The 22,990-nt window shown below is 38.4% G+C and overlaps 3 protein-coding genes and 1 long non-coding RNA gene across 6 annotated transcripts; 2 read left to right on the top strand and 2 right to left on the bottom strand.

Annotated features, from left to right (window-relative positions):
- Positions 1-513: 513 nt before the first annotated feature.
- Positions 514-11,651, bottom strand: LOC146569948 (uncharacterized). 3 transcript variants are annotated; one of them, XM_085282642.1, is made up of 19 exons: positions 10,841-11,651; positions 7,686-7,780; positions 7,479-7,593; positions 7,212-7,386; positions 7,016-7,127; positions 6,551-6,657; positions 6,270-6,396; positions 5,990-6,110; positions 5,744-5,829; positions 5,423-5,562; positions 5,271-5,330; positions 5,117-5,180; positions 4,932-5,026; positions 4,703-4,831; positions 2,011-2,125; positions 1,787-1,924; positions 1,482-1,648; positions 1,315-1,397; positions 514-1,112 (listed from the first exon to the last, which is right to left on the bottom strand). In XM_085282642.1, the coding sequence occupies exons 2-19, from the start codon at positions 7,762-7,764 to the stop codon at positions 917-919; spliced, it is 2,109 nt and encodes a 702-aa protein (XP_085138768.1). In that variant the 5' UTR covers positions 7,765-7,780; positions 10,841-11,651; the 3' UTR covers positions 514-916. The 3 variants fall into 3 exon arrangements, with proteins under 3 accessions (XP_085138768.1, XP_085138767.1, XP_085138769.1); XM_085282641.1 differs by lacking the exon at positions 10,841-11,651 and adding an exon at positions 10,406-10,586 and having other exon boundaries at positions 515-1,112; XM_085282643.1 differs by lacking the exons at positions 7,479-7,593; positions 7,686-7,780; positions 10,841-11,651 and adding an exon at positions 10,406-10,577 and having other exon boundaries at positions 517-1,112.
- Positions 10,585-16,046, bottom strand: LOC146569949 (interleukin-17 receptor A). The gene is made up of 9 exons (XM_085282650.1): positions 15,905-16,046; positions 15,628-15,752; positions 15,412-15,532; positions 13,507-13,554; positions 13,247-13,404; positions 13,090-13,164; positions 12,922-12,991; positions 12,695-12,790; positions 10,585-12,610 (listed from the first exon to the last, which is right to left on the bottom strand). Exons 1-9 carry the CDS (start codon positions 16,044-16,046, stop codon positions 11,682-11,684), a joined length of 1,764 nt encoding a protein of 587 aa, XP_085138776.1. The 3' UTR covers positions 10,585-11,681.
- On the top strand, positions 13,766-14,477 carry LOC146569950 (uncharacterized). Its single transcript, XR_014893412.1, has 2 exons — positions 13,766-13,936; positions 14,019-14,477. It is a non-coding gene; the product is annotated as an uncharacterized LOC146569950 (long non-coding RNA).
- Positions 16,047-21,678: 5,632 nt separating the features above from the next.
- LOC146569951 (troponin I, slow skeletal muscle-like) lies at positions 21,679-22,949 on the top strand. The gene is made up of 5 exons (XM_085282649.1): positions 21,679-21,857; positions 22,013-22,144; positions 22,225-22,314; positions 22,498-22,668; positions 22,785-22,949. Exons 2-5 carry the CDS (start codon positions 22,040-22,042, stop codon positions 22,869-22,871), a joined length of 453 nt encoding a protein of 150 aa, XP_085138775.1. The 5' UTR covers positions 21,679-21,857; positions 22,013-22,039; the 3' UTR covers positions 22,872-22,949.
- The last annotated feature ends 41 nt before the right edge of the window (positions 22,950-22,990 follow it).

Here is a 22,990-nt window from a genome sequence, read left to right on the forward strand (position 1 = left end):
GTAGTTTTTACATTTTCCCATCGTTCCATTACGTTCAAGAGGAATGTAGTTCCCACTGCAACGCACTTACGAAGAAATTTTGTTCGCCATTATTTTCTAAATTCAAAATGCATATATTTTAAATCAGCCGTCATTACTATGTTAGTTATATTCAACTTTTTACATATCATTCCTTTGCACTACATTTAGATTTTGTGTTATTTTTCGCCATTATTTTATTTTCTACACTATTTTATCTTTAGCTCCTTATGTGTACTTTTCATCTATCTATCTATCTGTCTTCTTTTGCACTGAGATAATTGACACTCAATTTCGTTGTTCAATGTTTGTTTCACTCCTACAATGTCATTAAAGATTCTGATTCTGATTATTTAAGCTTTTTTTTTTTAACAGATTTTATTCAATATATAGTTGCGGTGACACAAAAATATAAAGGAATATCTTACCCATCCAATATTATAGAATCTTGTTTTTATATGTTATTGTGTAAGCATAATTAAAACATAAATAGAAAATATTTATACAAAAACACTGGTTCATAATAACTTGCTTTCCGTCTGTCCTTAATGTAATGTTTTTATAGATTCTTTTGTATTTAGTGCCTTTCACAAAATCATCATAGTAATTATTCAACTGCAAGCCATTGACTGTCTCATTCTTTAGAAATCAAAGCACCAGAATGCCCTTGAATTCATAATTTTTTATAATCTGTTTATTGAACTTGGTTATCATATGGCTGTATAAAATTAACAAAGCTGCTTGACATATTTTGCAAGATACAATTATTACAGAACATTAATAATCAAGGAAAATTAGAATTCAATATTTTTTCTTTTGTTCTTTATAGTTTCCTCGGTCACAATACACACAGTTTCCATAAGAATATTACAAAGCTAACACAATTTTTTATTATTTTTTAATCAATCCACACAAGGCTTGGTTTGGGCCAGGTCTGAGTGTGGACTTTGTTGGGGTTTACAGCATCTAAAGTGAGCATTGGAGCGATGGGGTGCGGGGATGCCAGAGATGTCCTTGCAGCCAAGAGTCCCATCCGAACACAGCTGTCTGTGTCTTTCCCCAGGACAATCCCTGCCATTAAGGCACCTGCAAGACTGGAAACAAAGGGGAGATGAGAGTCTTTTGTTTGAGTGTTTCACCATCATTTTGTGACTCAGTGAAAGAATGCCAGTGAGATGGGGAGAGAAAGAGGTCATAGAAATTGAAAAGTGGATAAAACTGCAGCAGAAGAAACAAAGGAAATGAAAGTCAAATAAGAACAAGATGGATGAAGTAGGTCAAGCAAATTTTTAGCACCTATCTCCAGCTCCCGACACATTCATTATCTCCTCTGGGGTCACAGCAAGTGCTGGGTAGTGGAGACCACAAAGCTGCCTCTTCTGCAAACAGAAGCAGGAAAAAAGCCATTTTTACCACTACTGTCAGAGCAAATCGTTACAAGCTGGCATGAAGACCATCCTTACCCTCTTCTGTTTTCTTGGCTGCAAGTTGACTGTGCCTTCATCATACTCTCCACACAGCAACACGCCATTAGCCCCTAGAGTCACCACCAGGCAGTGAAGATGTTCCAGAAGAGGGCGCGAGAGAGCCACAGCAACACTGAGCGTCTCGTCGAGTGTGCTCGGCAGCACTGCCGCAATACAAAACCACATCCTCAGCTTCCGTCAGAGTATTTGCATTTTTGACAAGAGCTCTAACATCAATAGCAGAGGGTGTGAATTTGTTTTTTGATGGCTTTCGCTGATAAAAGAGGAGTAACATAGTTTACCTTCAGGTGTTTTGACACCCAGTGTTTTATTCATGGTGCACAGCTCTGCCAGGTTTGGAGATGAATAGGACAAAGACTTCCAGGCATTTGAAAGGAAAGGCTTACAAGCCTTTTCTGAGTCGGTCGGTTCATACCAAACTGCGATACATATGGAAATCTTAGTGTTACAATCAATAAAAGCACATTTTTGAGATTTTTTAGAATCATGTCTTTCCATTGGTTACCATTTATGTTGCGCTTTTCAGCAAAACAACAAACATAGTTGATGGTTGAGGTGGGAATGTTACCATCCAGACACACGAGTGTGGCTGATGAAAGTTGCGTCTTGAATTGTGACACCTACAAAAAATTATTCAGTGACAGAATATTGAAATGGTAAGTACAGCGTATTTAGCATTTTGTAAAACCAGAGGTTCTTCACAGGGGCTCAGGGAAAACAATGGCAAAATGTAAATCAATCATTTCATAAATTTAATAAATCAGTCAGCAAATTGAGAAAATATAACTGTCCAAAACTGTACAAAACCCAAATACACCAACCAAGCATTTTATTAGGTACATCTTGCTACGGGGTTGGGCCCATCTGCCTTCAGAACTGCCTTAATTCGTAAATTCAACAGCTGATGAGGAGCTTTTGCTTCTCCACATCACAAAGGTGCTCTATTGGACTGAGAACTGGTGACTGTGGAGGTCATTTGAGTAGAGTGAATTCACTGTCATGTTCAAGAAACCAGTTTGAGATCATTTGAGCTTTGTGACACGGCGTGGCGACCTGCTGGAAGAAGCTGAGAAAATATCTTAGCAGCCTGAGCCATTGATACAAGGCATGATCATTCAGTGGTTTGATGTTGCTTATTTCAAATGCTGGCCCCAAATCACCACCAGAAATCAAGACTTATCAGACCAAGCAATGTTTTTCCAATCTCCTGCTGCCCAATTTAAGTGAGCCTGTGCAAACGTTAGCTTCAGTTTCCTGTTCTTAGCTGATAGGACTGGAGCCTGGTGTGGTCATCTGCTGCTCCATACTATTCAGAGATGCTCTTCTGCATACATTGGCTGTAACCACAGATTATTTGTGTTACTATAGCCTTTGTGACCCACACAAATATGTGGTCAAAATTGTGAATCAAGTCTTGTTAAATATGTAGGCAATCATGGATGCTTCACTTTGTTTACTGGTATGATAAGGTTCAAGAAGTCCTCCAAGTTTTGTATTGCAAATGCATGCATATCACTTTGGACAGTAGATGGCAGTAGAGTACCTTAGGACTGAATAATAATAATAATAATGGATTGGATTTATATAGCGCTTTTCAAGGCACCCAAAGCGCTTTACAATGCCACTATTCATTCACTCTCACATTCACACACTGGTGGAGGCAAGCTACGGTTGTAGCCACAGCTGCCCTGGGGCAGACTGACAGAAGCGAGGCTGCCATATCACGCCATCGGCCCCTCTGGCCAACACCAGTAGGCAAGTTGTTGTGCACTGAGTTGTGCACATAGTTCTGGCAAGACTGACCAGGCCAACTGCAGCGTGTTTCCTCTGCACTATTTCTCCTGTTTTACAGGGCAGTAATGTGCTCAGCCAAGTATACAGTTCCTGTATATACAGTTCCCGTATACTTGGGTAACTTTGCCTCTGTTGCAAGTGTTTTTGTGTACCATGTCTGTAAAACGTTCTTAGTTGGGTAGGTCATCTTAAAATTTATGTTTTAATCATGTCAGAAGCTAGCTTGTCTGAAAACATACAAAGCCAGAAAGCTATGAGTACTGCCACCACAAATGTTAGCAAGTACATAAGAAATGAATGTGGAGTTCTTCCATAATAAGACACAAACACAGTGCAGTTCTGTTTTCGTCTTAATAAATGTCCTTACCTTTAGATCCTTTATCATATGTAATTTTTAAAAAAAATTTGTGTACTGTGGTCTCTCGTTTATCGCGGGAGTTACGTTCTAAAAATAACCGGCAATAGGTGAAATTTGTTTTGCCTAATGTGCCTTATAATCCGGTGTGCCTTATACTTCTACCTTACTTTAGCATGTCCAGAAGTCCAACTTTTTGTGCGGTACCATCTTCCTCTGCCTTTTGGGTGCTACCACAGGTGCCTTTGGCAATGCAAACGTTTCGTCGACATTGTTGTGTTTGTTGGGGAGAAATCTTACAAACATACAGTACAGCACTTCAGAGTCACACTGCTAGCGATTGAAGATTTATGTAAATTTGACAAGCTCACCGCATTCTGTACTGTACAGGAGACACGGCACCAAGGAGACTGACAATGGTCTACATATATCTATATCTATATATAAAGCATGTAAAACAGCGAGGCCGCAAAGGGTGAACCGTGTTATAGCGACGGACCACTGTACATAAAACTGGTGTCAAAATTTGTGTTTGAATATGCTTCACAATATTGTAATAGAAACAAAGACAGCGCAATGGCACTCAAAGTCATCTATAAGAAAATGTATTTGGATTATTAACCTTTTGACTCTTGAGATTAAAAATGTCTTTTGCAAGAGTGTCCTAATCTGACACCACACAGCAAGAAGAGTTTGGGTTTGAATCTCCTGACTTGCTCAACCCTTCTTTGGGGGATTTCCATGTTCCCCTTGACCCTGTGTGGGCTCACTCTGGTTACTCTGGCTACCGCTCACAGTTAAGTTAATTGGAGGCTCTAAATAGTCAATGGATGTGAGGTAGATAAAATGCATAGTGTTGTGCTAATTTGTGCGTTCAAAAAAGAAGTATAACGTGTGTGGAAAAAAGCTTTTTAAAGTGTCTTTCAGGGGCAAAATCTTCATCTGTTTAAAGGAGATCTATCACATTTGACTGAGGATTCTATATGTGCAGTTTTCATCCCTTTGTGCTTTATGTCTCTTAGCATGAACAGTGTCTGATGTCACTTACATAGTGCTCTGTGATTTGCTGATGAATATCCATGTCTCCCAAACCGAGACTCAGCTCTCCACTCTCAGTGATGACAGCACAGTAGGTTGCAGTGCTGTGCTCTTTGAGCCTGGCCACACCACTTGTGTTCTTACAAAAAGTTGAAAAGGAAAAAACAAATATATTATTTTCATCTTTAAATAAGATTTTAGCCGTGCATGGTATTGACTAAACACCATTGTTCACATACCATATGTTTGCAGTAGTTTAACACTGCATCACTGTTTGAATCAGCTCCAGTAGCTGAAATGAACAGGGTTTCTTGGCCTAATCTGCTTAGAGAGTCTTTAAGGAAACATTCAGAGAAATTACTCACGAAACTCACGAAACTATGTTCATGATGTAAAATATAATCAGATAAAAAAAACAACCAACCAGCGATGTTTCTTCCTACACCACCAAATGATTGACAGACACTTCCTGGGTTAGTTTGTCCAAACTGAAAGAGATAACGGGAGTTCTCAGAACTCAGTCTGGTTCACCTCCTCTGCACTATTGTGGCTGATTCCATGTCGTAAATGAAGCTTACATTAAGTGCTTTTGTTTTTCCCTTGGCGATAAAATCAACATTTATTCCTCCTATCACAACCTGCAACAGAATAGTCATTGCATGCACTGTTATGTATGACTGTTTGATTTTCACTCATTTAGAATTTGAAAAAAATATGTGTTTATACTCACAATATTGGAATCTGAATTGGATGGAAATTTTGACGCTTTTGGAGAAGTTTGACGTTTTAATCCTCTGTCATTCATCTGCTTTGACAGAGCACAGGCTATTTGACTGCCAACTTTTGCGTTGTTATGAATGAGAGCAATGTCTTGAAACAGAACACGTTAAGGACACATTAGTTCTCATACACTGTAGGCCAAAAGTCTCCAACAGTAACATTGTCATGCCAGTCAATCATCTTTGTACTCTCTCTCTTTTTTCACCAAAGTGTTTGATACAATCATGTTTACTGCATAATTTTTTGATGAGCCAGACTTTTGAAAGGATACTGGCCTGAAGGGACTTCCCTTGAGTCAGGGCACTGACTTTTTGAAGAATGAATGGCGTCACATCTTTTCCCATCACACCTTCAGCCCTTGAGATTTCAAAGCGAGAACAGAAAATGATGCTAATACTGATATCAGTGATATTAATCAGTGACTTTAGGATACGTGGGGCATCAGGTATCGTAAAGTGGCCACATTTCAAATCCAAAGTTGGCTCCTGAGAGAAAATCGAAAACAGATTTTCCGTACCTTGCCTCTGCCACTGCAACTTTTATAGCATCTTCAATCTGCTGTCCAGATGCTGCGTGCTCCTCTGGGATGGGCACAGCTAACAGGACGCCACTTTGGAGTCCCAGGGACAAAGAGCTTGCTGAGTGACCAAACAAAACCGCAAAACAATAAAATAAATATCATACAAAAAATAGTAACCCAAACTTGCTGTACAGTGAGTGTCTAACATTCTATTTGCTAAAATGTGAGGTAAAATGTGCTCTATCAGTGTTTATTATGGCATAAAATTGTGATATACCAATAAGTTTTGCAGCCTCCTCAGGGTTGGAGACGTGGCATGCAGACCTGAATCCACTTTGTGGAGAGAAGAAAGCTGGAAAGTTCTTTGACTGTCCATAAGTGGCTACACAGACACCCTGTGTCTCCTAGACAATCGATTGTATATACATTTTAGATGAATTCATACAGGTTAAGGATTATAATACACTGATTACTAATACATATTTGCTCTTCATACTGAAATATGCACCACTTTATTAAGCCTGTCACACTAGAATGGGGGGTGTAAAAATTTCTTACAAGGAACTCCAGTGTGCGACCGATGTCCAGAATGGACTTGACCCCAGCAGAGATGACAGCGATGGGAGTCCTACCAAGTTCTGTGAGATCCGCACTGATATCCAGACCTGGGAGATTATTAATCTAATCAGAGAAACTATTTTAAGCTTTTACCTAAATACAGTTAAAGAGACTTTTGAAGTTATCTAACTCCTTCACGTTTACATAAAATCTCAGGACAGTAAGCGACCTTACTGTTGGGACATCCTTCCACATTAAGACCTTAAACAACTGTAACCAGATGTGTCTTTTCTTTACCAACCGTGTGCACAGCACCATCTTTGTTCCTTCCTTTGTGGCAAAATTAACAGAAATGTAAAATTTGCCCACCTGACAACATATTTTGTTTACTCCAAGCACAGCTCTTTGTGAAATGATATGAAAATGTGTAAAAGGTATTTTCAAAAAATGTGGGACTCAGCTCACTGTTCTCTCCATCTCTGTGAACTCCTCCAATACCCCCAGTGACAAAAACAGGAATCCCAGCTCTGTGTGCTGCTATCATAGTGGCTGACACCGTTGTTCCTCCAGAGAGTCCCTGAGAAAAGAACATACATCTAATAAGTGGATGACACTCTGCCAGTATTTCATTTAGAGTGTGATCAAAGTGTCAAAGACTCACTTTGCTAATGACGTAGGACAGATCACGCCGTGACACTTTCTGGGAGATCTTGCTCTGGGCGAGGTGGTCAAGCTCCTCGGACGACAGTCCAACATGGACTTCCCCACTGATGACGCCAACCGTGGCGGGAGTGGCTCCTTCAGCTCGTACAATAGCCTCTACCTCCTTGGCTGTCCTGTATAACACTCCAACTCATCATTTAATCTTAAAACAAATATTACCTTCTGGTACCCAAGTTTGTTGGTAATTGAAGGTCATTTTTGGCACCTCAGGTTATGTGGGTAAGGCATGCCGTGTGTGATAATTGTGCTTTCAAGGGCAACCACGGGTTTGTTTTCTGCCATTGCCTGTGACACAGATGGGTGAATTCTGAGGAGGCAATCTAAAGAAGAAGTAATCATCATTATTTCCATAAACTGGTTATAAACTGTGTTAATATTATAGCTTTTAATATCAGTGATACAGTGCATTTACCCTTTTTGAGCATTGTCTTCTGGCATGTTGTTATTTCTCTTCTTAGTACAAGAGCAGAGACTTGCCTCAGTATCCTCATTTTGTGTGGGTCAACCCTGAGAGCATGAATGATTTTAGTGTCAATAAAGTTGTATCAGGTGATCTTGTTCTTCTGATCAACTTACGTGAATCAAGATGGCAGGTGCTTTTTAGTTAGATAGTTAAAATAACATTTGTACTACAGAGCTGCACAAAAGTCGTTAGCCACCTATCATTTTTAAAAAAAATATTTTACATGTATGAAGCCAGATTCTCTTTAGTTTGTGAAGGTCAAACATTTAAAAAAACATTTAAAAAAGGACCTAATTCAAGGGTTGAACCAGTGTTAGCAAAGAAATAATTGTAAATTATATCTTTGGGCACATTGTTACTATCAATGTGCTTTACTATCACAAAAACACATAAATTATTATTTATTTATTTATTTATTAACCTTTATTTAACCAGGAAGATCCCATTGAGATTAAAAACCTCTTTTTCAAGGGAGACCTGGCCAAGATAGGCAGCAGCAGATGTCTCACAGTTACAGAAATTACTCAAACACAGGCAGCAACAACACAATAAGTGAAAGAATACAAATAAAATAAAAATAAAATTCAATAAAATTCAAATAAAATAAAAAGTCAGTTAAAATGACAATCAATCTAATTGAAACAGTTGCATGTTATGGACTTGGCCTCAAGGATTCGTAGTTTAGATTTAAAATCACTTAATGAAATGAATTCAGTCATTTTCCATTCCTTCTGCAGTTTGTTCCAGGCCGAGGGTGCTAAATGGACAAAAGCTCTTTTACCAAGTTCAGTTCGGGCAAATGGAACAGAAAGCAACAAGTAACCATGCGGACGAAGAGAATACCGACCAGCATGTTTCATTACAAGCAGGGAACATATATAAGAAGGCAGCAACCCAAGTATCGCCTTATATATAAAACTGTATAAATGAGAGTTCCTCCGACTTACCAAAGCAGGCCATCCTACCTGAGAGTATAACTCACAGTGGTGAGTCTGAAATTTACAGTTAGTGATGAACCTCAGAGAAGCATGATACACAGAATCAACCATTCGAAGACATTGAGCAGAAGCATTCATATATAGAATATCACCATAATCCAGCACAGGCAAGAATGTTGCAGCAACAAGCCGCTTCTTTGTATTAAAAGAGAAACACAACTTATTTTGAAAATAAAATCTCAGTTTTAACTTCAGGTTTTTCACAAGATTCTCTACATGTGGTTTGAAGGTAAGCGAGTCATCAATTAAGATTCCCAGATATTTATAGGTGTGAACCAACTCTATTTTATTACCTTCAAGAGTGGTTACTGATGGGATTGTTTGGGCTCGTCTCCTTGATTTAGAAAACAACATGAGCTTTGTTTTGTCTGCGTTGAGAACAAGTTTAAGCTGATGTAATGAGTGCTGGACATATACAATAAATGTCAAAGAAAACAGTTTGACAGGCATAAAGTTGTATATTTGCCCAAAAATGTTGCCATGAAGCAGTTTTCATAGCACAATGCTTTGACATGCCATCCCTGCCACACTAAATCAGCATCAGTTTGCATATCATGCAAACAGGTCAGTAGAGGAGCCCATCAGTATCACCCTTTACATCGCCCTGCACTTGGAGAAATCCATCTCATATTGCTCTTTCTGGACTTCAGTTAAGTCTTTAACACCATTTTACCAACCAGTCTAACTGTGTAGCTTGGGCCTGAACTTGGACATCTGTAGCTGGATTTTTGATTTCTAGTGTCAGGTTAGTAAAGCACACAACCGCAATCATCACTCTGAACACTGGTCTTGATGCGTGTGCAATCATCCAGGCAAGGAAATCCCCCAAAATTGATTCCCATTGTTAATACGTGGTTCTGATTCTGGTCATTATGCAAATGTACTGGTTCCCAAGAATGTGTGACGAACCCTCTCCTGTATGTTCTCTTCCCCAATGATTGTCAACCCGTCCATGTGACAAACTCCATCATAAAGTAAGAGATGCTTCTGGCCCTTCATTTGATGTTTTAAAGGCAGGGAAACAGTGAGGAAGGCTGAAGTATGCCAAATTACAAAAAACTTGGACTGCAAATAAGTGGCAAAAACCTTATAGAGTGATGGCTACAGTTTCTAGTTCTAAACATCATTAGTATGTTAAGAGACAGGTACAACAGTGAGTTTCTACAGCCATCTATAGAATACAATAGAAACTCTGTCATGGTTTGTAGCTGCATTTAAGCCAGTTGGGAATCTTGGCAAAGTTGAAAGTGGAAAGCGTCTGTTTGGCACTGGCTTCATTTCTCAGCATTAAACACATTGACAATGCAGTAAAAGCATACTTGGATAGAAAAACACAGCTGAAAACTATATGTCATGGACTGGACTCCCCTGAGCTCAGACCTCAACATTATTGAAACAGTGTGGGATCCTCTTGACAGAAAAAAGTCAGCAAGACTGTTGCACAATACTGAAAATATTTAATGTCAACTTATCGAAACAAGAAAGAGATTACAAGAGAAAGCTGCTTCAAAGTTGAGAAAAACACATTCTTGCTGCTGAATCAAGCGTTACACACACAGCATTTAGATTTCATGGTTCTTCAACACAAAATGCAAACAGTGACATTAAAAAGGGACTACAGAAAAAATCAAACTCTGTTTTTGTCTATAAATTAAAAGCAATAAACTTTACCTTGTGTTTTTGAAGGAAAAACTGTTTAGCCTCCCAAATTTATTCTACCCTACAGTGTGTTTTCTGCCAAAGCAGGGCACAATGCCTGCACAGTCATTGTGAGACACTGTGTACCAGAAAGTTGGGATAAGTTCCCAGCACCCTGACCCAATTTTTTTTTTTTTTTTTTTGGGGGGGGGGGGGGGGGGGCACTGACACTAGCACACTGTGAGTATTTTTCTACATAAATAAATAAGGAAAAAGGCCATTTATTACTTCCAGCATAGTAATGTGAAAGACTCCCTTTAATCCAAAAGAAAGTAAAGAAATACTGCTGAGAGAGTTAGAAAAAAAACACACAATACTTAAAACTGAATACATTTATAGACCTGTCTTGATCAAAAACATTCAAAATGAGAAAAAGGTCTAATATATAGAACAAAGTTTGGGTCTTACCTTCTCCACTGCAACAAAAATGCTACAAACTTTGCCCACAAGGCTGAACTTTGACCCTGTTAACACTGTTTACACAGCCCACAAGCATCAACAGCACATTTCAATAGTTTAACCTTCTCTGTTACTGTCTCCTGGCAAATCAAATCAATGCAAAACCACACAGAACAAAGAGCAAGCAGATCATGCACAATATAGTACAACACACAGTAAATAAGAATATTTTTAAATAAATGTACAAAAATGTCCTAGTAAAAATACAGTTTTTATGGTTTGTAGTGGAATGATACATGTATTACTTAGTTTCTGTTCTCCCGTGTACATATAAAGACATGGTTATCACAAGTATGAGAAGGTCTTGATGCTATTCTATTTAACTTGTTAAATGAACTACATTGTGGTACAGTGGTTAGCACTCAAAGGTCGCAGCATGAAGATTCAGTAGGAAGGCCCTTTCGTGTGAAGCTTGCATGCTCTGCCTGTGCCTGTGTGGGTGTCCTCTGGGTGCTTTTCTTTTGTACTATAGCCTAAATACACTCTTGCTGGATTAACTGGTGATACTAACTTGGTCATAGATGTAAATATAAGAGTTTGTGGTTGTCAGTTTCTCCGTGTTGTCACCATGATGGACTGGAACGTAGTAGTATTCACAAAGTTGCCCAACTTTAGTCATCTAAACTTAACTTAGTTTTTCTACGACAATGATTCCATAATTTTTTTAAGTTCTGAGAACTAGTTACATTTCACATGTACCTGCCTTGCAGTCAGTGTTAGCTGGGATAGGCTCCAGCCCCTCTGCCACCCTAAGTTGGATACGAGGTTAAGAAAATGGATAGAAGGACGGTCACGAGTTCTGAACAATTAGTGGGTGGAAGTGCACTGAAGAGAACATTTGAAGATTTTCTGACAGATAAAGTTTTGTTTCATCTGCGGTGAAGTCGTCCTTTGTCTGCACGTGATGACTGATAACTTGGACTGGGTGAAGAACATAATCTGTTTTAAAGCTGGGGTATATGGGAGGGTTTTTATAGATTTCATATGAAGTCTCCTCAAACTCCAATTCTGAGCTTTCCAGTAGCTCCTCTTCAAACCAGCGTGGATGCTTCATCTGGTATGCACGGAAAGCCTCTATAGCATCATGCAAGGCTCTACCTGAAGGACACAGATGGTAAGTGTCTTCTGAAAGCCCTTCAACTTGCTTCACAATGCCTGGTTCATGTTTTTCTAAGTCCAGGATTCTGAAAAAGACCTCCTCGAACTGCTTCATCAGCTTGTATCGTACTGTAATGTTGAAAGGCGAAGGAACGTCTTCTTCTGAAGAAACGCCATCAAAGTAAGCCACAATGTACTTTTTGAACGATGCAGATCGGATAAAATGAGGAACCAAGAGGCTGAGGGACGGTGTGAGCATGTCACCTACAGATGAACAAGCGTCTTCTCTCATGAAAACCTGTTTGTCACCACACATGGCTCTCCACTTGGCTTGTACGCCTCGTGAGCACAGGATTAGTATCTTAGCAGAGGATTTCTCAATTTGCTCTTTGTGCCAGTCCAACCACTGGATCTTTCCAAGCACTCCCAGTCTACTGGAATCCAGCAAATCCAGGACCACCTCCGTACCACATTTGTTCATCAGGAAGGCACAAAGCTTGAGAACAATATTTTTGTATAAAGGGTGATCGAGGGAGTGGATGATGAGGACGCTCTTTCTCTCTTTGACTTGCAAAACTTGTGGTTGGTCTCTGGCAGTGGGTGAAGATGTGTCCAAAGGATCTGAGAAATAAAGAAAATCGCTAATTAACTATTTATCTATTCAAGCTTCTGTTTAATACAGTGCATGTTTATAAGAAGACAAACCTTTATGAGATGCTCTCCAGAGCAAACAAGCCAGACAAATACTAATTAACAGCAGTCCAACGGCGGCCTTTATAAGATAAGTCCTAGTTGGATAATCTAAAAAGAAAGAAACTCATACTTACATACTTTTTATATAACTAAACATACGTAAAATGAATTACAACATGACTATAGGTTAATGTAAGACTTCTGATACCTACAATATGATTGGTAAAAATTGCACTTACACTGGCAGTAATCAATTGTTTTCTTGGGGCTCCAACAATTATTTTGGCATTGCCTAAAAAATGGTTGGACCTTCAACACAAGCAGAGTAGAATGAGCTCTTGACATATTATCTCTATATGGAAAATTATTTCACTAACTGTTAAGATTGGTACACTAAGTTAACTCACCATTACTGATACTTCACACTGCCTGAGTTGCCACCGCTCAAACTCAAATGTCACGTTCACAATCGTTGCGTTTTCCTTGTTATTTACGGGGAATTAAAAGAAAGTCGATTACTCGTCATGACTGATATAAAAAGGTGGCGAGTTTAAGTAGAACTACCTTTGAGACATTCTTTGAGCAAAGGATGCCACTGTTCAGGATGGAAACTCTGTATTTCTCTGAATACTGTGAAGCCTTAAATGTTACAACAATGGACAACATTTTGATGTTACCATTAGTCAACACTTCAGTCCGCATGCTATGATCCCACAGGCTGCCTGAAATGAAAGACGAAGAATAAGAACATGTTTCAGTGTTCTGGGTCTAAAGGAATACTGAAATATTTAAAATTCAAGAGAAGCAAAAAATGTGAAATTTACCGTTTTCCAGACACATTCGGACCTGTTGGATTGTTTTGTCATCACATCCTGGGAATCGTAGTAGATGATGTAAGAAGGGAACCAGGACATATTAAAGTCAAACATGAAAATTACAGCTGCAAAAGTGATTCAGACTCAGAAGAATCTGTCATGGTCTGGGTCTGATGAACCAGAGCTCATGTATTTCTTGTATATGTTTTTCCATATGTTATGGTGGTTTTCTCTCCCTTTTTGTCCTTTCTCCCTGGGTGCTCCCGGATGTTTTGGGGTCGCTGAGGGGACTGCGACCCGGAAGTGTTCCCGCACTGGGGACTGCCGCACCTGCCGCCCATTAGCCCTCACCAGCTGCAGCTGATGGCTTCATGAGGGGCACCTTATTTAAGAAGGTGGCGGAGCCCCAGTCGGCGCGGGATTATACTAAGTCGAACCTGTTAAGTACCTCCGTAGATTAGTGTGTTGTGATCGGCTTCGCTACTAAAGGCTGCCTGCTGTGTGTGTTTTTGTGTCACCAGGAGTCGGGAGTCAGGAACGTCGTCACGAGGGGAAATCACAGAGTGGAATCGGGTTTTTGGAGTTGTCACCTTTTCACTGCTATGGACACGTGCACTGTGTGGGATTCTTGGAGGAATCGCCACAGGAGTCACAGTGCTTGAATTGTATATAGTTGTCGTTTCTGTCCACTCGCCATAAATAAATCCACTGTCCTTCACTTGAGTCTCGCGTTTGGGCCCTACTTTCTCTACAACTCCACGGTCTGCCGTCGCAGCCCGTGACAGAATCAGCAGTGAGCCTGTTAATTTCTTATTATTGATTATTATTTTAATTACTGTTATTTTAATTACTGCTTCATTGATTCTTGTTCTTCTTGCTGTTTAATGGTATTGATTGCAACATTTTGTGGCTGTAACTTCCACATTAGCTCATATTGTGCTTACACCTGGATTAAAATGAGCTACAGTTCTGTGAGAAAACTGAGTACTCCCTTATTGCATCCTTATGATTTAAGATGGTAGGCAGCAGCCGGGTAATGCTGATCAAATGCATTTGATTAACTGACCATCAGCAAGCGTGACAACGTCTATAAAAGTATACGTTTTGGCATCTTGCTTGTTTGCAACATTTAGATGTTCCATAATCTTCCCAGCAGTCGATGCCCTAGGAAATTCAGCAAAAGGTCAAATGCTCAATGCTTAGAGAAAACCCAAGAGCTTTATCTCACACTCTACAGGCCTCAGTTAGTCTGTTAAATGTTAAAGTAGATAATGGCACATTTAGAAAAAACAGGACTGAACTAGTGCGCCCTGTTTGGAAAGCCTCTTCTTTCTAAGAAGAACACAGCAACACAGCTTAGGCTTGTATAGTGGCATTTGAAAAAAAAACCCACTTCTGACCTTCAGACAGATGTTTTGTCCATAATGCAGAGCATCATGTTTGCACAACATATAAGGACAAACACTTCACACTGACTGTAAAAAAAAAAAAAAAAAATGGTGCTTGTTTTGCAGGCACAGGACGTGGGCACCTTGCAGTCACTGAGTCAAACATGAACTCCTCTGTATGTCAAAGTACTCTAGAGTTAAACATGAGGCCATCTGCCAGAGCTTGGCTCAAAGTTAATCATCCAATAGGACAATGCAGCGAATCTATAACATAGTGGGTGAAAAAGGAAGTAATCAACGGGTTGCAATGGCCCAGTCAAAGTGCAAACCTCAACCAAAGCTCAATGATCTGCAGCTGCAACTCCTGTCCACAAACCACACAGCAACAGTAAGCAGCTCTCATCCTTTAAATGATTACAATTACCAAACATCTTAAAAAATTGACTGGCGTGGACAAGTATTATGTGACATGTGAGTCTGAAAAAGGTCTTCTTCTCCGGTTCATCTAGATCTGGTGGTAACTTACTTGGAATGGCAATTGACTTCCCTTTCCCGTTATCTCCATTCTCAGGTTTTGGCAAATTAAAAACAGTCACCATGTATGTGTGGCCGAAGTCTACCTCAACTTCATCCAAAGAAAAGGTCCACTAATAAAGAAAAAAGAAAAAATCACGCATATTTAAACTTCTCATTGAATGTGTAATAGTTAAGTAAAGGTTACGGAATCAATTATTTCTTCTACCTTATGGTTTTCGTTGTGCAATTTTGTACTGTGTTTAAATGTGTAACTTAATTGCACACAAAGACTTTGATTTGTAGTTTGATCCACAATATTAATTTGAGATCCCTTAAGCGCCCATATGGATGCTGTGAACAGAAAAAGTGGTATATTTGTTGCCATTTTTAATATTTCATTTTCTATTCGCCTTTAAATGAAGCACTAATAGGTTTTCATTTTTCTCTTGACATATTCAAAAAATGTGAACTACAGTAAATATATTAATATTAGCTTTACTTACAGTCAATGTGTATTTTCCACGTCACATTCAAAACAGGAACAAGCTCATGTTTGCCCTTCCAGAGTTTCAAATCCAGCGAATCTGGGCCGGTAGGAGCTTCTGTATTAGGTACTTTCTCTTCATCTGAGCAGTTATCTGACATCGAGGGATTTCTATATTATGATGCTAAAATATATTTCACTGATGTGTGCAGTGGTGGAATATATAGCATATTTACTCTCCTTTACCTTAAGCATAATTTTAAAATACATACATTTTACTTCCTCATAGTTTTCTTCCTTTCAAAAACTAGGTTACGTTCTACTGTGCAACATTTTATGGATGATTTTTAGATAAGATTCTATTAAGCCTTGACAATAATTAACAAGATAAAAGGTAATATGTAAATGTACAGCAAAGAAAGCCATCTTTCCACCATTTATTTAAGTAGCATGTATTTTACTGCTTGGCATACCAGTAATATGATGCTTTCAGCACTTTATTCAATTTTATTATTCAAATATCTATGGTTGAACTCTTCCTCATTTATACAGCAGTATGTCAACGTTATTCAACTGGTCTGATAGATAATATACTTACTAATTGTGCAATTGTTAAGGCCCTGCAAAGATAAGACAAAAAAAAAATGCAAAAACAAACAGGATAAGTTCATGAAGATTATAAATCCCCAACCTCTAACTTTAATCAGACTGCTTAAATTGTTAATGTAGCATAAAATTCTCACTGGCTTTTTGCAGTCCAGACGGTTGTCCAGCATCCTAAGACCAGACGAGTTTGTGAGTCCAGTACTCAAACAGAAACAGAAAAAAAGAAAGTGGCTCATGCTGGTGTAGATCCTGATCCTGTAGCTCAATTTGGAAAAGCTTTAAAAGCAATAGAGCAAATGAGAAAGATAAATGAATACAATAAAGATCCCCACTTGAAAACATGCACAAACACAGCGAACGCTATCTGTGGTGTGAGTTCAGCAAGGATTTTCTTCAGTTTTATCAAACATCGCCATCTAAACAGGAAGCGGTATCTCGTAGTTTCCATTCTAATGCACGACACCTTTTTTTTTTTAATGTCACAAGCTGCTTGTAAATTAGATAGTGCAGTGTTTTTGAATGCTAGGGATTAATAACAACAACAACAAAGATATTAAAACATCAAACAGTCACTAGGAGGCAGCAGTGGCCAAATTTACAATTAGGAAATGACCCCTGTTTCAAGACATTTAAATTCCAGTTGCAAGGCTAATACAAACAACCAAAAGGAACAAAAACTTTTAATTTAAATCTTTTTTTATTTTCTTTAAATTTTTTAAACTGCTTTTCTTTCTTGGACACTTTTGAGCCTTGACCTGGAATGAAGACTTGAACAATAAACCTCTCCTGGCTAGTGAGAACGTCTCTTAAATCAAGTTTCCACTTCCACTGTGACCCACATGTAACAGAAAGTGTGAGTTCAGAGGCTCAACACATAAAGCCAGGAGACAGTCCAGCATTATGGGGAACAAACTTAGAGCAATGCACTACATGGTTACCAGCTATAACATAGTACGTGGCTATGTGATAATTCCTGTTGCATTGTCTGAGTTACTGTGCCTCCTACTGGATATTGAGCTCAACTGTATCAGTTTACATAACACTAAAGCAGACAGAGAGACAGACAGTCCTGTTCCACTGAAATCTGCCCAGAATAGACTGTAGATCTGACCTCCGTGTGTGAGTGCAGTCATGGCAATGATTCATAAGCCAGGGTGGCATCTTAGTCCAAATATAAAAATACTCTTTTATTGAGCAGCCCCAGGCTGCGATATGAAGTGCTGTGTTCCTCCTTATCAAATACCTTAGTGTAGCTGTGATCAAAATGTGTGTGTGTGTGTGTGTGTTCATCTCTATACTTCCTCACCCTTAAAATGTATCATTCCCCTGATATATAAACTTTAGAAAAGCTGCATATGCTTTGCTTGATCATGCTTGCAAAGTAGATCAAAATATGTAAATGTTTTTAGTGAATGATTTTTATTGATAAATACACTTTAATAAGTACTTCATAATCCGATTGTTCAGTCTGACGTCACTAGCCGTGTCTGGGTCTAAACTCTGCTGCAGGTCCATATATCAAACGATCACTATGGCATTACTGAGAGTTGAAAAACTGTCTAAAGTCTTTCATCTTTAATAAAATGATCAGCGTTCTGCTCTACCGGGTGTAACAATTGAGTTTAACATCCAGGCATCCATGAAAACTGAATTTATGACATTTAACGGAGTTAGAAGTTAGCAGGGAGTTAGCTCGCTAGCTTCTATCTAAATACAATATAGCATGTCCTGACTGCGGGGTTTTGGAAACAAATTAAAACGTACAGCTCTGTTATCACTTCCAGCATAAATGAAGACAGAAAACTAAATAGCAGTGACGTTTGTAGGGTTACTGAAGTTTGGCTAGCTGGTATATAATGATGTGCTACGTGCTTGCGACACAGCTATGTTAGCATAATATAAACAAGCTAACTTTTTTTTCCACTCGATAAAAGTTAACGTGAGTGTTCTCGGTGGTCAGGAACAAATGTAATCGCATGGCAGGATGCTGTAAAAGGACCAAACTTCAGCCAGGAGAACAACTGAGATAATCCATCCACAATACGAGGTTAGTCATTCATATACTGCTGCATGGGCTGGGCTGTAGTTACATCCCAAGGTTTTAAAAACTGAGCTTAAATAAATGATTAGCGGTAATAAAAGCCGAGGGAGGTCAACAATGATCACTGACTGTTTTAGGAGCTTTTTGAGATTAAATAGAAGAAAATACATAACATTAAACATGTTAACAACACAAAAGCCATATTAAATGCAGACTACTTTAGACCCGGAAGTAGGATTCGTCGCGTCATCACTGAACAACCGGATACTGTAACCATGAGACACTTTATAAAAGCCATGCTTTAGACTTAAATGATCCAAACACTTGCTTTAAACTACTCTGCAGTCTATTCTTTACTTACATAGACTATAAATACACTTAAAATCACCTAAAACATGGTTTTAAGTGTGTTAAAACCACGTTTTAACACACTTAAAATGCAAACTGAAAATACACTTAAAACCCTGTTTTTAATGCCTCTACGTACAGATTCAAAGGTTAGGTTGAAATAAACTTCAAGACTTCAACTTTTACAAACTCACATTAGCATGCACCACTGAAATAACTGGTCTTTAATGTAGGCCTCTGCCAGCAAACAATGAGGGCTCACCGTGGCGCATATTTAAAAAAGCAACCATGCTTTTAGTGCCTGGCATCTACAGATGATAGCTCAGCTGTCAGCAAGGTGAGGGGAGCGTGAGGTGTGCCTTGTGCAATGCAATCACATGAAAATAAATGGGTCATGGGTTGAGGGCAAATCAAAAATGGATTGTGCTGCATGGTGCAGCAATTGTCAGGTGGACAGAGAAGGGGGGGTGTCTATTTTAACAAGCCATCCACACAATACTTTGGGCACGTAAATCTTTGAGCAATAACCATAAAGTGCTTTTCCTTTTCTCAGCACACCACTACCTTGTCTGATTTCCCGTCAACGCCAAGGTAAGTTTCACACAATAAAAGAAAATTAAAGTCAGAGATTTTTAACATGGATATTAAATGAGACTTTTGACCTAGCAATGTAAGATTAAGTGATGGCTCATTAAAGGTGATTCAGTGGACCATAGTTATTATACTATAGTTAAAAATAATTTTTGTTCTATTGTTTCTTTTTAACAATGGCATTAAAGGTCCATTCTGTTTTATTTTCTGAGTTGTTAAAGTACCTGCATTTAAAGCCCTTTGGCTGTCTCAGGCGAGCTGAGTCTTGTTTTAACTCAGGGGTAGAGGAATACTGCATATCTGCCCCTGACAGTGATACTGCAGCCGGTATTTATGTGACAGGATCACAGCTATGTGGCTACTTTTGTCAAGGTCTTAAAACTTTTTGAACTTGGCAGCCTAGCTTTTACTCCCACAACATCTCAGGCTTCTTAATGATGTCTTGACCCTTTGAGTGAGGAAATGTAATCTGAGGCTGAAACTGCCCATCTGTGTTTTGGCTCTGGTAACAACACGTTTGATCCTTCACTGCAGTTAAAAGCTAATGTAATAAGTGACGATAGTTTGCTCATATGAACTGGTAACCTTCTAGCTAAGGCTGAAGGCTTCCTTAAACCAGCTGTGACTTTGCTTGTTGACTTTGACCTTCACCCTCTCTTAGAATGGCTTATTTTAAACTGGATAATGTCGTCAAGTGAGGAGAGCTTTTTATTTTTAGAACTACAACTGTTTATCACGATTAAATTCGCTTTAATACAATGTAGTAATCAGTAGTACGTTTTTAAAGGTAAAGATACAGAGTAAATAAAAACATATAGATAAGGAGAAGGCTACGTAATATGAAAGCATATATATCATGGAGAGATTATTCAAAGACATTAGCCAGCTAAATTTAAGTGTTGGTAACAGAGAAACAAAATAAACAATCTTCTAAGATAGAAAATGTGCCACAATATGAATCTGGATGAGATCTACTGGTATCTGCTGGTATGGTGTTGTTCCACTTTCTGTGCTGCCAAACTTTTTGTAGCTTGGCTGTCTCTCGCATTATCAAGGCCACAGCAGCTGATGGGACACAGTGCAATGTGGCCAAATATAGCTGTGCAACAGGCAACTCCTGGGAAGAAAGCTGAAAACTATCTGAAAGCCCCTGAGAGCTATTAGACTAAATAAATCTGTTTAGCAGATCTCGAATTCCCTAATCTTATTATCAACAGAGAATACTAGGAATAATAATAATGTGTGCTTTTTTAAATTGTTATTATCTATTAGTTTGTACGTCTTTTCACATAGTTGATTGCTTTGTGTAAACAAAAGTTTAAAAAAAAGGATAAAAGAGAACAAAATAAGAAAATAGTTGTTAGTTACAGCTTCCCAAAGTACAAGATAATATATTCCAGTATGTTTTTTCTTTGATCACAAATCCAAACCCAATACTGTAACTAAAGGATGGCCTACAGGTCCCAAAAGCCTTAATCATGCATTATTTTTAATGACTAGCAGGGGGCAACTCTAAAAAGAGGTTTTGAAGTCTATGGGAAAATAACCATTGAGCTTATGTGACCCATGACCTCAGTAAATCCCTCATAGGTTTTTGGTCTCAATCACTAGTTTTACATTTTTAAATAAAAATATTTTAAAAATACAAGATTCTGTTCATTTTGTCAATTATGGTCATAGTTGCAAGTTGCTTTTGTATGCATATGCACTAATTTATTTCTTGCTTAGTTCCACCCTTTGCTCTTAATATGCGGTTAAAAAAACAAGACCATGGGATTCAGCCTTCAAAATAAGAGTCCACAAATTAGGTGACAACATCACCTGGATTATAAATGTAGTTTGCATCCAAAGACCCCCAAAATATTAACTTTACACCAAGATATGAGAAAGAGAAGCTTCACAGTATCACGTTCAAAACCTTTAACCTTTGAAATGTTTGCTTGAACATTAATTTAAACTAACCTGAAAATCTGTGAATCTATATTTGTGATACTAGATGTTAAAAAATGTACTTCTCTTCCAAAGGCACAATAAGCTGCAGCAATGTCTGAGGGGTGAGTATTCTCCTAGTACGGTATAATTTGTTTAATATGTTACATCATTCACCTATTTTAAAAAACCTTTCTCAGGTTAAAAAAAAATAAAACAAGTGATCTGTGTGTGTGTGTGTGTGTGTGTGTGTGTGTGTGTGTACTCATACCACCATGTTGATAATGAAGACCGGTGAGTAAAAATGCCAATGTTCACAACGATTAATTGATCCCTAATCCAAATTCGAAGTTTTATGCACTTCATATGATATTTATCATCTACACTAATTTACCTCCTTTGGTTTTAGTCCAAGAGAAAGCGAAAGTTTGCTGTTACACGCCGACTCCTTTTGAAAGTAGGTCTTATAGATTCAAAGGAACTTGTGTTTTGCATTTGTTGTGTTTGGTTTTTTATTATCATTTTAATTTTTTATAGTTATCATCATTATTATTCAAAAGAGCCATTGTTTTTAATGTTATAAAGAGTGATTCAATCCTTACTATATTTTAGTCCAAACTGCTGAAAAAGGCTGCTGCTATGCTGGTGGTAGAAGGTGAAGAGAAGGAAAGGGAGAAAGAAAGAGTTGTGAATGAGTCATACCCTCCACTGCAGCTGTCAGGAATGTCAGTCCAGGAGCTCCAGGTACTGACCAAACAAATTTTAAATGATCGGTAATTAATTAATTTATGTCATTTAAACATCTTTCTTTTTCTTCTGTACAGGAACTTTGCAAAGAATTACATCGTAAAATTGACGTAGTGGATGAAACACGTTATGATATGGAGGTCAAAGCAGGCAAAAACGAGAAAGAGGTACAAACATTCTGAATCACAGTGTAAAAGTACTTTTTGTATAGTCCTGCGTGTAAAAAATGGTGGTAATATGCTGCCCCTAGTGGTGAACGGGTTGGTTAAAACCTACAGCGGTTAATAACAGCAGGTACTTTCATTGTCAGAGTGTAAACGTTATACACATGTTTGATGTTTGCTGCACAGATTATATCACTCAGTCAGAAGATCATTGAGCTGAAGGGTATAAAGAAGCCCAATTTGAAAAGGGTCAAGAAAACAACAGACGATATGCTGGGTGCATGCACCGAGACCTCCAGACTAACAAAGGCTGATTTCAAGGCCAACCTCAAGACAGTAAAGAAAGAAGATGAAAAGGTAAAAACTTCAAAATGGCAACAAAAATTACACAAAAAACGAAATTAAACTAAATTAATGAGTAACTTAAAATCTGTGTATTTTTATTTTAATAATCATAATTAATATTTAAACAGAGGGAAGAAGTGACGGACTGGAGGAAGAATGTGGAAGCCATGTCCGGCATGGAAGGCAGAAAGAAGATGTTTAATGCTGGACAATAAAAATTTTGCTCATGTTAAAAATAAAGCTATATTAGCAACACATCTTGCTAAAATAAAGCTTTAGTTTGCAATACATAAGCTGAAGTGAGTGAGTTTTTATCTGAGTGAATCAAAACTTG

The sequence above is a fragment of the Mchenga conophoros genome, linkage group LG7 (assembly GCF_057382185.1).
Source record: "Mchenga conophoros isolate Kocher_MC1m ecotype Shallow Benthic linkage group LG7, M_conophoros_male_GT1.1, whole genome shotgun sequence".
NCBI lineage: Eukaryota > Metazoa > Chordata > Actinopteri > Cichliformes > Cichlidae > Mchenga > Mchenga conophoros.

What these genes read in the sequence shown, in the direction of transcription:
- LOC146569948 (XM_085282642.1), bottom strand. Translation starts at nt 7,764, where the DNA reads ATGAGGATACTGAGGCAAGTCTCTGCTCTTGTACTAAGAAGAGAAATA. An exon ending in TGTCCTACGTCATTAGCAAA is followed by an intron (nt 7,128 to 7,211) that starts GTGAGTCTTTGA and finishes TTCTTTTCTCAG; the next exon opens with GGACTCTCTGGAGGAACAAC. An exon ending in GAAAAACAAAAGCACTTAAT is followed by an intron (nt 5,181 to 5,270) that starts GTAAGCTTCATT and finishes TATCTCTTTCAG; the next exon opens with TTTGGACAAACTAACCCAGG.
- LOC146569951 (XM_085282649.1), top strand. Translation starts at nt 22,040, where the DNA reads ATGCTGGTGGTAGAAGGTGAAGAGAAGGAAAGGGAGAAAGAAAGAGTT. An exon ending in TGTCAGTCCAGGAGCTCCAG is followed by an intron (nt 22,145 to 22,224) that starts GTACTGACCAAA and finishes TCTTCTGTACAG; the next exon opens with GAACTTTGCAAAGAATTACA. An exon ending in TAAAGAAAGAAGATGAAAAG is followed by an intron (nt 22,669 to 22,784) that starts GTAAAAACTTCA and finishes ATATTTAAACAG; the next exon opens with AGGGAAGAAGTGACGGACTG.
- LOC146569949 (XM_085282650.1), bottom strand. Translation starts at nt 16,046, where the DNA reads ATGTCAGATAACTGCTCAGATGAAGAGAAAGTACCTAATACAGAAGCT. An exon ending in GTGGAAAATACACATTGACT is followed by an intron (nt 15,753 to 15,904) that starts GTAAGTAAAGCT and finishes TTCTGTTCACAG; the next exon opens with CATCCATATGGGCGCTTAAG. An exon ending in CTGGAGAGCATCTCATAAAG is followed by an intron (nt 12,611 to 12,694) that starts GTTTGTCTTCTT and finishes TTTATTTCTCAG; the next exon opens with ATCCTTTGGACACATCTTCA.